Source organism: Pempheris klunzingeri, chromosome 18 (assembly GCF_042242105.1).
Source record: "Pempheris klunzingeri isolate RE-2024b chromosome 18, fPemKlu1.hap1, whole genome shotgun sequence".
Classification (NCBI taxonomy): Eukaryota; Metazoa; Chordata; class Actinopteri; order Acropomatiformes; family Pempheridae; genus Pempheris; species Pempheris klunzingeri.
Genome location: NC_092029.1, coordinates 5,593,380 through 5,607,252, shown reverse-complemented (window position 1 = coordinate 5,607,252; position 13,873 = coordinate 5,593,380). Strand labels below are relative to the sequence as shown.

The window sequence follows — 13,873 nt, the reverse complement described above, 5'->3', positions numbered from 1 at the left end:
TGTTTTTCACATGGAGATGCAAATGCTGTGCAGACTCTTAAAAAGTAACATCAGCTCTACAGTTCCATAAACTTACTCCTACTTTCCACCTCCTAGATGGCACTGTTGGGCCACACAAAGGCCGAAGCCTGTCTGCTAACAGACCTACAGTCAGAGGGGTTAAGCTGGTGCCGTGGGTTGTGGTTTAGTGTTTGGTGGCATTGGTGTGCAGCTCAGTGTTCCTGGGGTGTGACATCCATGATTAAGACAATGACGATAACATCTGATGATTTGATTTTCTAATCAATTTTCAAGCCCTTCCCTCTTGTTTCCTCTCAAGGTTGTAACCTTGAATGTGGAATAATGAAACATTAGTCCGGCCAGCTCTTGCCAACATGCACAAAGGCAGTTAAGCTGCCATCCATTCCAAACCTGATAAAGGTGATAAGGATCCAGCTTTAATAGGATCAGAGTCAGGGTTAAAAGGAAAGAGGATCTGCTCTTATTGATACAGACACTGCAAGGAGCTTTAATAATGATTGGAATTCCTCCTGATGAGACAGTGAAAATCGTGCTGACTTAAAATGAATAAGCATTTTATAAGTTCTCCGTGTGACCTTGACAACCTGCTGGCAATTATTATGTGCCTGTTCGTCGAAGAGCCATGTGCAATAATAATGCACCAGCTAGCATGTAAACAAAGCGGTTGGACCCACAGGTACAGCCTAAAGACATTTCACCTATAATTAAAAAGTCTTTCTGAGTTCTGATGAAGTGACACGGAATCGATGTAGCATTATCTCTTAGATAATCTTAACAACACACTTTCCTTCGTTTAATGACTGCAGCATATCACACGATCAAGGCTGAATTAACAACGGGGGTTTAAGACTCCCAACTCTGAGGGCACCGGGTTGACTGATTCGATAAAATGCAAATTGAATTGGAATAAGAGCAATAGCAAATTCATTATTTCTGGGGGTGGTTTACCCAATGTCTGATGTAAAAGTTGAACTGATTAAGAAACGAGTTTAGACAACTTTGATGTGGGTTTTGACGTGCACTTATTTGGTCAAAATTGTTAGTACAGAAAAAAAAATGTAGACTGAATTTTTGGTTCAGACTGAGGATGTCTAGTGTAGTTTTATTGGTGCAATATCTTAGTCAGTAGGTGTAGCAGAGTTTGAGTAGTACATCACACTTGCAATCATTTACCATGATGCATAACTCCATAAATCCATGTAATCATGTAGGTTTACTGGATCACAAGCGCCCTCTGTTAGTAGGTAAACTCCACTGGTGATTGGGAAACTTTGCCTGTTTGTAAGATACAGAACATATATTCTGTTTCTAGCAAGGCAATCAATTATGGGAAGCACAGCAATGGCAGCAAGCCTCATGTCCATCATTCATCTGCACCATTAGACACAACACAGAGTCAAGGTGTTGCTTTACTCGCCAGCTACAGTGGACTTTTACCGAGTTTCACAGGCACTAAAGAAGTTTGTAATATCACTTTACCCTCAGTGGCAACACAGGCAGGTGACCCGCTGATGAATTTGCTGAATACTAAAGTCCAACATTCACTCTCTGTTTAGCTGAGCAAACCTAGCAGCTCAAGGCTTGAGTCCCAAAATGAGTTTATCCTCTTAAAAAATTGGAAAAACATGCACAATAGCTGCAGAGTAATTAGAGTTTTAATTCCTTGCAGAGAAATTTGAGGAAATTCAAACTTCATTTCCACTTAAATATTCTTTTGTGCAAGCCTCACAGCATTTTCTTTCTCGGGGGCACATTAGCATCTTATAATCCAGTCCTGTACATGACCTGGATGACTGAACACCTGTATTTACACAGATTTAGGAGCAAAAACGATTCGTGTACGATTCATATTGGTCTGAGGATCTGTAATTAACTGTTTTTCTTCCTCCCCACTGCATCATAAAGTAGATATTGGCTATCTATGACTGTGGTTATCCAGCTTTACGTGATGCACCAACATAATATCCCTACTGAGAAAAACATCATAATTACTGTGTCTCCACTGACAAGGTTACATGTCACTGCTGATGTTCTTACAGTATCATTCAAATGACAGGTGATTTCCTATTCACCGAAGATCTATTCCCGCTCTCTGCTGCAATTTCCCTGCTTTGATGTCATCTAATGAAATCATCAGGAGAATCACTCTCTCCTCCTATTCCCCCGACAGCCTATTAAGACCCAACACTGCCAGAGAGGATGTCTAGGCAAGCAGCCATTTCTCATACTTCAGTGGCGTCTAAATGTGGTGGATAACAAATGATGAAATCACAATAGTACACAAGTAACCACATAAATGAGTATAAACGAGCGTACTCACTGCTGGGAATTACACTCGTGCACAAACAGAGCAAGTGCAAGTCACATTACAATCAAGGTCCCATTCTGCTCGCTGATAATTCCTACAATCAGTGTTTCTAACAAACATGTGAGGGCAAAGTGTCAAGGAGAACACGGCTTTTGACATTTTGCAAATGGCAAGTGAATGTGGGAATAACTGAAACACGTGCAGTGTGGATAAAAGATTGTATGACACCAGATGATACTTTCTTATATAATCAGCATAAGAGAACTACATCCAACTCTGCCACCGCATGTCTCCATTCAGACCACACTCTCTCTCTCTCTCTCTCTCTCGCCCAGATGAAGACATTAGGGTAAGGCGTCAATCAGTTCCTGTCACAGTAAATGCCAGAGCAGACGATGTGCACTCCCACCATGGTTGGGCGGGCCCCTGCCGTTGGGGTGTGTGTGTGTGTGTGTGTGAGTGTGGTAGGCTGATTTCTGACTGACACAACCATTAGAGATTGCTACGCCTGTCTAAGTCTTCCCACCATAATAGATTATAGCGGGAGTCACTGAGGAGAGGATGAATCCCGCTCTCCAGGATTCAGGTGAGGCGTACAGGACGGACAGATTGACAGGCGGACCATTTTTCCAGTGAGCAGTAGACTCTGTCTGACTCTAGACTGTTGGTATAATGATGAGTGAATTCTGGCCTACATATGCACAGATGAGGAACTAATGATAAGAAAGGGAGTGAGTGACAGAGGAAAGGCAGGTAGCTCAGGTGTAGTGGTGAGTGTGGCATTGTATACCGTATTCAGGATATAAATTCATAATATGAATGAGAGTGCATATATAAATAATTAGTTATGACTGAGCCTGAAAGGAATCTGCAGATTGCAAGATGCAAAGGATGTTTTCAGTAGACTCTTACACAGCTGGAGCATAATGTAAGCCATGATTTTAAATAAATAAATAAATGTTGCTGCATATAAATGTTAAGTATATAAATTCATTTTTTTCCACAAATCAATTACTACATGAATTTTTTATATGATACATGTTAAGTCTTGGGGGCAGGAAACAAGCTGTACCCACATTTACATATTATCACTAAATAAAGTCGATGGCTAACGTGTTAGCAAACAGCTGCAACATTAGGGCTTATCTGAAGCCGTGTTCCTGATGAGTTTATGGTCTCAATTGCTAGTTTCAAGTCTTCATCATCACAGCATGATCTTCCTTTTGTAAATTATGGTCCCATTTAGAGTAAAATAGATAGGACTATCTTGTTGATTAACTTATGGGTCATGCCTAAATCTAACCGATCAGAAGCAGGCTCACTTAGGGCTCCACAACACTGCGACAACACCGAAATGACGGAAATGTGAAACCTGAGGCTTTAAAACTGTGACTCATGAACCAATGAGTGAGCAGTTACCCGATTACTGATCCATTAGCCTGTGACAGCTTATTTTGACATCGCTATTTGGGTGTGGTGAGCTGTGCAACATTTCTTAACATTTCAGCCAATAGAGAGAAGAATTGTTTGCTCTTTTTGGTAGTAAAATGACTCATCTGTCCATATGGATGAAGAACACTGGCAGAGAGGAAACAGGGCCATTGTTTTCTGTGGATGTGGGTGTGTTTCTTCAACAAAACAAAAAGGCTGCCTCTGTTACAGCTGCCTGCAGCCTTCAAATACTAGAAGAGAAAAGCAAATCTCACGGAGTGAGATAAGATCTCTCCCTGGCCACCGTCTTCGACAGGTCAACAGTAGCAGTGGAGACATTGATCACCAAACGTATTGCTTTACTGCCACCGAGGGGAGGAAGGGGAGAGAAATATCACAAAAGGCATCACAAAACAAACCAAGCTACCTTCCGCCAAGTCCAAAGAGTGGAAAGACGCGCTGCAACAACTCAATATTGTTTATTATTTCTGGGTTTGTTTCTGTGTGGAGCACAGATAAGGAGCTATCCATCACGGCCCCTGTCTGCAACCTGAGGATTCCATTATGGCCCAACACAATATGTTCACTGTTTACATCAAGCAGCACACAAAAGTGATGCCATGGAACCAATTTCCTCCTACCTTCATGAATACGAATCTCATTCATCTTCCTCTGTGCACATTCATAAAGGCAGACAAGGGCTGAGTGGAGACCTATTATCAAGCTGTCCTCAACATTCAGCAGTGGCCCAAGCACAAATGGCGGGTGAGGGGAGCACATCTTTTCTGTTGTTTAGAGACAGGAACTGAGCTGGATTGAAAAGCTTGAATTGATTGTGATGACTTTTGTATTTTTTTTTTTCTTCACATTTTTGTCATTTTCAAACATTTTGTCTGTTGCAAGGACTTTTTTCATTCAGCATAAATGCGAAACCAAAACCAAACACAACAGCCTTTATTCCCCTCATGAGTCCGTTACAGTAAGCTGGAACATGTCAGATTGATTCCTTCACACTGACACTCATAACAGGCCTGAACAATAAACCCCTCCCTGTCCTCAAATCACCTCACACTGGCAGCAGAGCGACTGTCCATCCGTCCGTTTATTCATGCCCGCCTTTCACACCATTGTTACAAAACAGAGCATATCAAGCATCTATAAAAGTACAGTGTGTAAATGATTGGAGTCATGACTGTACAGATAATAGAACAATGCTAAAAAAAAAAAAGGGCAGAATCAGATGAGAGTGGGAAAAGCTCTGGGTAGGAATGAAAAATTTGCCTCTCGACATGATAAAGGTCAATGTTAAATTACATCAGAGTCCCTCTCCTACAATAGAGTCATGGTTCTGTGTTGTTCAGCCTGTTTCCTCGGGCGCTGAGGTGAGACAGGGACAAACCAATGCCCCCCCCCACACACACACACGCTTCCAAGGAATTGGATGACTTTTAAGCATGTCGGCTCCTCTCCACACGGGTATAGGTCAATGTTAAATGACATCAGAGCCACTTTGCTGTAATTGAGTGCAGGTTTAATGTGTTTTAGCCTTGTACCTCAGTTGGCAGACAGGAGGTAGAGGGAGTGCTTCACCGTGCTGAGGACTGTGTCAGCTCTGATCTCAGACTGTGACAGAGGAGAATTTTAAGTTACAGTCCGTAACATTTTCATAATATCAAGCCGAATTTTTGACACTGTTTGTGCCTGGCATTTACTCAACTACAGCCATTAAATGTGGTTACATTTATCAGTCATTCCTCGACATAGTAGTTTGTATTGCCAGTGGTGGAGTCACAGAATGGATGTGAATGGCATTTAAATGACGATTCGACTCATATTTAATAGAAAACGTATTGGTACTAGTACAATTAGTATAATTGCAGCAATTGCTTGTCTTCCTCTGCTCTGTTCAATTTCTGACACAGCAGCAGCTCAAAGTGGGATTTGACAACTGACAACCATGTTTTGAAATCAGGGCGTTGTATTTTTAAGGCATTCTTGACATTGCCACCAGTGACCACAGATGTGGACAAATCAACCACAACTTAAAGACTATAGATTCAAAAGTTAGCAATGGATGTAACTAGGGACGAGGCAGTAATTGCTGGCAACAAAAAAAAAAATCTGAATTCATAATTATTTCACTGCCTAAGCTCAGATATATAAATAAAATTCTATTTAATTTGGCTTGGATTCTTTCTGGTTGTCAAGCTCCTCCTTATTTCACAGTTCTGAGTCTATAATTTTTTTTAAGACGGTAAAAGCACAGCAATAAAACATAGCATGCAAGTGCAGAACACTGCACTAATACAGGGACCCATAAATACAAACAGTGCCGATTGAAGAAAACATAAATCATGAGCATATAACAACTGTCAGGGCCCTGTTCAGGCGTGAGTGAAAGATGGCACTCTGCAGAGATTTGTGAGCCTGCTGGGCTGTGTAATGGCACGTTGATTATTTTCTGAAGCCCGGGAAAATAAAACTGTCAGGCTGCATAAGTCATAATTAATTGTAATTAATGGAACCAGTTTTGTTCTAATCATCACATAAATACGGAGCCCATTTCTGATTTTATAAAAAAAGTGACTATTCAGACTTTATAATAGATAGTTTCTCAAAATATATTTTGGGCATTTAATCATCTATTTAAATGAGTCATCATTACAATCATTACTTTTGGAAGTGCTTAAATACGGGAAAATCTACAAGTAAACTATGACAATTACACAACTCCCCACTATGTCGTAAAAGTTTAGATTGAGAACTGAACTGAAAAAAGCGTTTTCATTTCTACATACCACACAGAACAAACACATTCATACCATTTACACACTATATGAAATTTATTCCATTGGTAGTAATGTACAAGAATTATAAAGCTGGTTTGCTTTACATATTACAGACATGTTTATACGGCTGTACATATCTGCCATCACATGTGAGCTTTACCTGTGCTAACAAGTACACCGGGGGCTTAAATAGAACACAGTAGACGAAAACTCAAAGCTTGGGACATGTGAAATATGAATACTTCCTGCTGGCTTTCTGTTGGATTTACTCTGTACACATGTGAAGAGAAAGAAAAACAATAACTACAATCTAAACATTTACACATTTCAAGGTTTGAAGGGCCAGAATATCACCATCCACATCTAAAATGACGTTTGCTGCCCAGCACATAGAGACGTTTTCAGATTCAGAGGCCGATCACACACATCTGACAGTTTAGCTCCGTTTGCTCTGTGTGCAACCTGTTCACTCGCATAATATTCAGCATGACTCTGGATGCCCAACTTATTCCAAATAGAGCAGAGTAAAAAAAAAAAAACAAATGTAAAAAAAGGAGAAAAAAAAGCATCTTTCACCTTCTCTCACACTAAAAGTAAAACAAATCATTCCTGATAGAGACTTGAGTATACTAAAACATCTGTCAGCCACTGAGAGGATGCAGACTGCCTCCCCATCCTGTGACACGCCCTACATGGACCCAGTCCCTGGGCGCTCTCACTCCTTCCTGCGTTTCTTGTCGTGGTAGTCGTCCTTTGAGCGGCTGCTGGTCGAAGGCCTCTTGGAGCCTCCGTGCTGCTTGGCCTCCTCCAAGAACTTGTCCAGACCGAAGGGATCCTCCTCAAACTGGACAGGCCCCTCCGGCCTCTGGCCATGGTCGGCACCTGAGAACTCTTTGTCTGGAACAAACCTGATGGTGGACAGGAGAAGAAGAGAAGATCCTTAAACCGGCTGGGAAAAAAAAGACTCTCGCACTGGTTTGAAGGTCTTCAAAGCAAGAAAGAGTACAAAGTGCTGAAACTACAAGCTAACTGTTAGCAAATTACTTCTTGTTCAAAACACTTTCAGTGAAAAGAAATACAGGACTATTCAGTATTCAGAGGAACTTGTGTTTTTATATCTGAGGGAATTTGTTTAAGTTTCTTTTCTATATTTTGCACAGTGGTGTAACACCCTGCAGCCACCCAAACGTTCCTAGAGGACAATGACAAGCTGGTGACTAAACATATGGGACAGGCTATGCTCGGCTAGTGGAGTGTGGCACTGCTGCCCCAAGGACAAGGGCTCCTGCTGGGACATCATGTGCGCGCTTGCCTACTGCTTCAAAATAAAGCCAGAATGACCTCGAAATCATTCAGGCTTTTATTGCTATTTTCTGTAATTATAACAGAACGTTTGAAACTTCAGCAATTCAGTCTGGGATCCAGTGTGTGTTGTGAAATAATTTTAGGGAACATTTATTTTAAAACTAATGTTTTACCTGTTTTTTCTAAAGTCCTGTTGCCAGTTAAGCTAATAATCTGATCTAAGTGGTACCGTAACACTTCTGCAAAATGCTTCCCCCTCATTAATATAAGACAAGGTACTCTAATCTCTACTCGTGTAATTAAGATGCTATAACACAGTTGTCCCTGTGTAATAGATGACCTGTGTCTAAATGTATAATGTGTAATTGAAGATTTAACAAAAACAAAGTCATCCATCATACCTGTTGTTCTGCATGAGTTTGTCAAAGTCATCTGTGTAGGCGTCCTTGTCTATGTTCTTGCTGGGCCGGTAGATGTTTGACGCCATGTCTCTGCCATTGCGGAATGGCTGATCGTACACGTTGTACGTCTCGTCCTCACCACCGGCAAAACCACTGTCCATACCCTGGAGACAAAGAGAGGAAATATGCATAAAACTGTTGTAGCATATTGATTTTTGTTTGTCTCGTCAACACAAGTAATTCAAGTCTACATTGATGCAGTAAATTAGATACGATTCTAACCTTGCTCTGATTGAAGAGCCTCTGGTCGTATTGGGCCTCACTGGAAGAACGAGGGTTCGGCACGCCCAGAGCGATGAGCTCGCTGATGTCCCTGTCCTGGTCTCTCTGCAGCTTCGACCTGAGACAGAACAGTGTGTGAGGTTTAGCGAGGATTCACATCAAAAACAAATGACACACGCACCAATAACATGACATGATCATAGGAAAAAGAACTGCTGGAAACTTGCAAGAAAGTATATCCAAAAATATATACATACACACCAAACTGTAATATATACAACGCAATATTACGAGATTTTTACGTATGCATATGGGTATAACATGAGGTATCTTATAAAAATCATATTTCTAAAAAGTACTGTGATTTTGCCATTAAGCTTTTCATCTATGTCGAAATATATGTTTGTTATAAAAAATGAAAGTTTGTTTGGAGTTCTCTGTGACTTCAACATCGAGCCTGTCCTTCAACAAAAAGCCCCTTCAAAGTTAAGTGAAAGGTAATTTTAAGATAACAAGGTTTCTGCTTTCTGACAGCTGGAATTGTGATTGTAATGAGCTCTCCTCTGAATTTCAATCCCTCCACTCCTCCAGGGACCCACAATTTCATCAATTGACAACCTGACACTTCACGCACAAACGTGATCTCACATGCACAAACAGTCTGTGGATCACTGCAGACAGGGACTACTGCCTGAGTACTCTGCTGGTTCCTGCTGCGTTTATTCAGTATTACTGCTGGCCCCATGAATGATTCAGCAGTGAGCAGTGCATCTGTGTGGCTGTATGTGTGTGTGTACATATATATATATAAATATATATATGGAGAGGAGGGGTGGGTGAGTTCACATGCAGTGTGTTTAAAGTGCGTGTCCAGCACCTCTTATCAGGAGCAGCCCTGGAAATGTTCCTGTCGTGCTGTCTCTCTTTCCTTCTGTCATGGCGGATCTCGTCACGCTCCCTGGCCTCGCCGTCCTCGCCACCTGCCGCGTGAGATGGGTGGAGATGGATGGATGGAAAGAAGGAGAAGGGGGTGTAAAGAAACAAACAGGAATAAAAACCATATGAGGAGAGGAGTGGGGACAGATTATTTGAAATGGTGCAGTGGAAGTGCAGAGGTGAAGGGAACCATGGGAACAGGGAGAGAGACAGATGGATAGAGAAATGAGAAGATGAAGGTGGGGCGGGTTGTAGTTGATGTGAGGGATAATGGAAGTGATAGTAAAGGAATGGTAGAAATGTGAGGCAGGGGGGTTGATACACAACAGGAGACAGATTAAGTGAAGGGAAATCATCAGTAAAAACTGTAGTAAACTTGCAAGACAAAAACACTGCTAACAGATGACAAAAATCTAAATTCAGATTGGATTCTGATTCCATGTCATGCATCTAAATGGTCATTCAAAAATGAATGTACATGTGGTGCTGACGTTTCTTCTCAAAAAGTGTTTGAATTATCAGTAGAGAGGCAGAAACATCATTTCACAGCTTACTGGTCCTGTCAACACTGGCAGGGTGAAAAATGTTGTCATCACTTATGCTACTCATGCTCCAGATTTGGAACTGGCAACAACACTGACAACAAAGTCTGCTCCACTCGCTCAGAAAAATCACACATGCTTAAAAAAATAAGAAACCATATCTTCAGGACATACCTTTGTCCCCGTGACTTTTGATCCCCGCCCTGCGGTCTCTTGCCATTTGGGCCAGTTCCCTCAGTTTCTCCTCCTTCTTTTCCTTCTCCTTCTGTGCCATCTTCTTCTCTACCTGGGCTCTCATCTCCACTGCCTCTCTGGCCTGTCGAGACAAATGGCTTTTCAATATACAATTCAAATATGGGTTTAAAAATAAAAGGTCCATATTTTAGGCGATGCAACAATCCTCAATCGACCAGTACCTTTCTATCAGCGATGTAGAGCGCCTCGGCCAGCTTGGCAAAGTTTTCATTGATGTGAACTGTTTGCAGCCCCCTGCCGTCAGCAGCCAGACGTTTGTCAAGAGGAATGGTGTAGCCCTGAAATACATTACACACACCGCGAGAAAGAAATGAGCAGGGAAGAAAAAAAATAAGGAAAGGACACAGGAATAACCATGACAAAATCTAGAATTTATGCAGTGTATCAAAAGCTAAACAAAAAGCCTGCGAAACAAGCATGCCTACATGTCCCACTAACAATGTGTGTGACATTAAGAACTACAAAAAAAGCGAAAGAGTTCATGTTAATTGTAGTGGTGCCAGTGTACCTTAGCGTTCTTCCAGTTGGAGATGCATGGTGGAATCTTCCACTCCTGCTGCTCCTTGACGGTCATCTATCAAAAAGAGGGAACGTCTGTCAAATATAACATTTTTTGGCAAGCAATGTCATTTTGATTTTTCAATTTAACGTGAAAGCACTGAAAAGCAGAACATTTCAGCCAGCTGTACCTTTCTGCTTGGAGAATGCATGACGGGGGCTGGGGGAGAGGGAGGTCCTCGAGGAATCTTTTTGTTGATCCTGAAACATACAATTACAGGCATCAAATGTCTTCATCATCTTCTTCAGACTCAGGGCGTGGGATGAAAACACAGGTTCTGATGAACAAACACTGACTACAGTTACAACAAATTATGACCTAACAGCCTGGTCAAAAATTACTTCTTTGTAAAAGCAAGATCTTTATATAATGGAGGCAACTTTAGACATCTAAATATATCAAAAGGGGAAATGTGCAATCTACACTAGAATTATTAATGAGGTTTTTCAAGGGAACCTGACTCAGGAGAGAACTTCATATCATAAGTAATGAATCACATCCAACCAAAATCTTGCAAATGGGTTTAAATTATTTAATGCGTCTTTTAAAAATCAGATCAGGCTAGTCACTTGGCTTTCATTTGGCTATTACTTTGGCCTAAACTCAGATAGACAAGTTAACGTCATCAAAACTATGAAATGTGCACACTTCAGACGAAAAAAAATAACCAAAACAGCCACAAACACTCATGTGTAGGACATGTTTGCTTACTTGAAACGTGGAGGTTCCATTGGGTCTTTCTGCATTTCCACCATGCGGATCACCCTCTGTTTGGCCCCCGAATTAAAGGCCACCCCCTGCTGGGACGGGGTGTATCTTGGGGAGACACAAAGAGGAAGAAATGTTAGTATGCATTAAACTTCTACTTTCACCCACATCCAAAAAACCTAACAAGAGAGAAAACAGTTCAAATGAATGAAACAGTAGGCGCTTAGGTGTTTTGTAACACCTTATGTCATCACTGGGAATCTTTCTCATCACTACCTTCGATCCCACAAGATGCTAAAGTAGCATAATATGAACTTATAGTCGCAAAGCAATCCTTCTCTCCCTATTGACTTTCTGTGGTTGAAAACTTTTAAAATTCTATTACATACCTGATGTACTGTGCGGGAGCTTGTTTGTCTGCAGCTCTTACAGGCATGGCAGCAGCGATCTTTTGAGACACCTGCTTCTCAAGGGCAGAACGGGTCTTCTCTGTCAGCTACAAAGGAAGCACAATGACAACCATGTTTAGATGGTAACTTTGTAGCGCTCTTAATCAACTTGGTAAAGCTACAGTAAAAACAAAAAAAAGGTTGTCAACTGGTGAAAAGTGCTATATGAGCTTTAAGTAGTCAAATCTAACCTAATTACAAACTTTCCATACATACACGCTGCAGCATGACTTACCTCTTTTATAGCCTCCTCATCAGGTTTCTGTAGTTCTGGAGTGTCTTCACTCAAAACTTCCTTTGGGAGAAGGTCTGTGTATTTACTGAAGATCACCTGCAACAATGAAACAGGAGAGATAATTTTAAATAATAAACAAACAAAGCAAATGAAGACTTATTTCGTAGTCACACAAGGAAGCGATAAGCGAAGGATTGTTTTGCCAATGACTGTCACATCACTTCATGTATGTGTACGAGGGTACGTAGGCTGAACGCTGCTGAAGCAGTGATTTCCCAGTATACCTTCTCTTTGCCCTGTCCTTGTCTGGCAATGGCATCATATTTGATCTTCCCTTCTGCATCCACCTGCACCGCCAGGGCATTGGATGTCTTCTTCTTTCTACCCATGTCCAGAGGAAACTGGGCCACGTGAATCTCTGGGAAAGCTCCTCCATCTCCAAAGTCCTGCACAAACACAGATTTGACATAGAAGTATGAGAAGATGGACTTGGTGTTGATTAATCTGCATCGCTCTATTGCAATGCATCCTCTGCATGGAGTATCCAGCCATCCAGATGTGGGACACCAGACAATATCCCATACTAAACTAAACAAGGACACAATCCACCCCAACAGTATTGTGTTTTACAGTGTTTGAAATACCTGATGAGCAAATAAACTGATTTACCTCAAGTGTGCGTGGCACCCAGCCTTTTCTGTGTCCGTACGGAGGGGGCTCTCTGCGGGACGATACCAGGGCGGTGGAGTAGGACTTCTGGGCCCGTAGCCTCTCCTCTGCCTCCAGCTGGTCCTGAGACAGCTGGGTGGGCGCCGGTAAAAAGCTGGACACAAAATAATATTTACTCAACCCTCGTTGTTTTGTTTTTTTTCCCCACTAGTGGCTCCACTCCTGTAACGTTCAGCCCTAGCTAGCGTTAGCCTTAGCAGCACCGAGTAACGTTACCTGTGCGTAACTGCGACATTTGGATGGTAAAACTAGTAGCCAGCTAGTTAGTTAATATAAGGGATACACATCGATACAATGTTCAGGAACCAAGCTGAAACACGTGGCTAGCAAACCACCAGTAAACAGTTGATAAACTTGTGTTGTGGCCACAGCTACGTGCTGCTAAGCTAACTGGCTAGTGCCAATCTGTTAGCTTACGACATACAATTCAGCTAGCTAGCATTAGCCGATGCCATTAGTCTCGATTAAAACAAGGAAACGATAGCAGGCAGACCTAAAACATCAGAGTGGAATACTGAACGCGATCTATACATCGTACAATAGCACGTGGAAACGACATATGATTAGATTTCATGAATTTAAAACACAAAAGGCCTGGTCGCGGTGCTCACCTCGTCAAAGACATTTTCCCCTTTCTTCCTTAGCAATGAACTGAGCATGCGCAGTGCTACAAGAGACTACAGTGTTAGTTCACATGTGCTCTAAAGGATGTTACTCTTTAAAGTATTTGTCGCTTTGGGATTATTTTTCCATTATGTCTTATTTTTTAAACATAATATTCAAGGTAAAGTTACTCTGTGCCACTTACAAAATTTAACTTTGGCATTGTAACATTAAAATGTATGCCAATAAAGCTTGTTTGAGTGTGAGAGAATAGGATAGAAGGTGTGGTGTTAGGTGATCATATTGGTAGAATAATGTCA

At 41.6% G+C, this 13,873-nt stretch overlaps 1 protein-coding gene across 1 annotated transcript; it reads right to left on the bottom strand.

Annotated features, from left to right (window-relative positions):
* Nucleotides 1–6,579: 6,579 nt before the first annotated feature.
* On the bottom strand, nt 6,580–13,626 carry snw1 (SNW domain containing 1). Its single transcript, XM_070849684.1, has 14 exons — nt 13,562–13,626; nt 12,891–13,044; nt 12,506–12,667; nt 12,222–12,317; nt 11,927–12,033; nt 11,541–11,645; nt 10,960–11,029; nt 10,779–10,844; nt 10,432–10,548; nt 10,190–10,331; nt 9,415–9,517; nt 8,538–8,655; nt 8,256–8,419; nt 6,580–7,457 (listed from the first exon to the last, which is right to left on the bottom strand). Exons 1-14 carry the CDS (start codon nt 13,573–13,575, stop codon nt 7,265–7,267), a joined length of 1,611 nt encoding a protein of 536 aa, XP_070705785.1. The 5' UTR covers nt 13,576–13,626; the 3' UTR covers nt 6,580–7,264.
* Between the last annotated feature and the right edge of the window lie 247 nt (nt 13,627–13,873).

What these genes read in the sequence shown, in the direction of transcription:
- snw1 (XM_070849684.1), bottom strand. An exon ending in AAGGACAGGGCAAAGAGAAG is followed by an intron (nt 12,318 to 12,505) that starts GTATACTGGGAA and finishes TCATTGTTGCAG; the next exon opens with GTGATCTTCAGTAAATACAC. An exon ending in AAACTCATGCAGAACAACAG is followed by an intron (nt 7,458 to 8,255) that starts GTATGATGGATG and finishes GTCCACCATCAG; the next exon opens with GTTTGTTCCAGACAAAGAGT.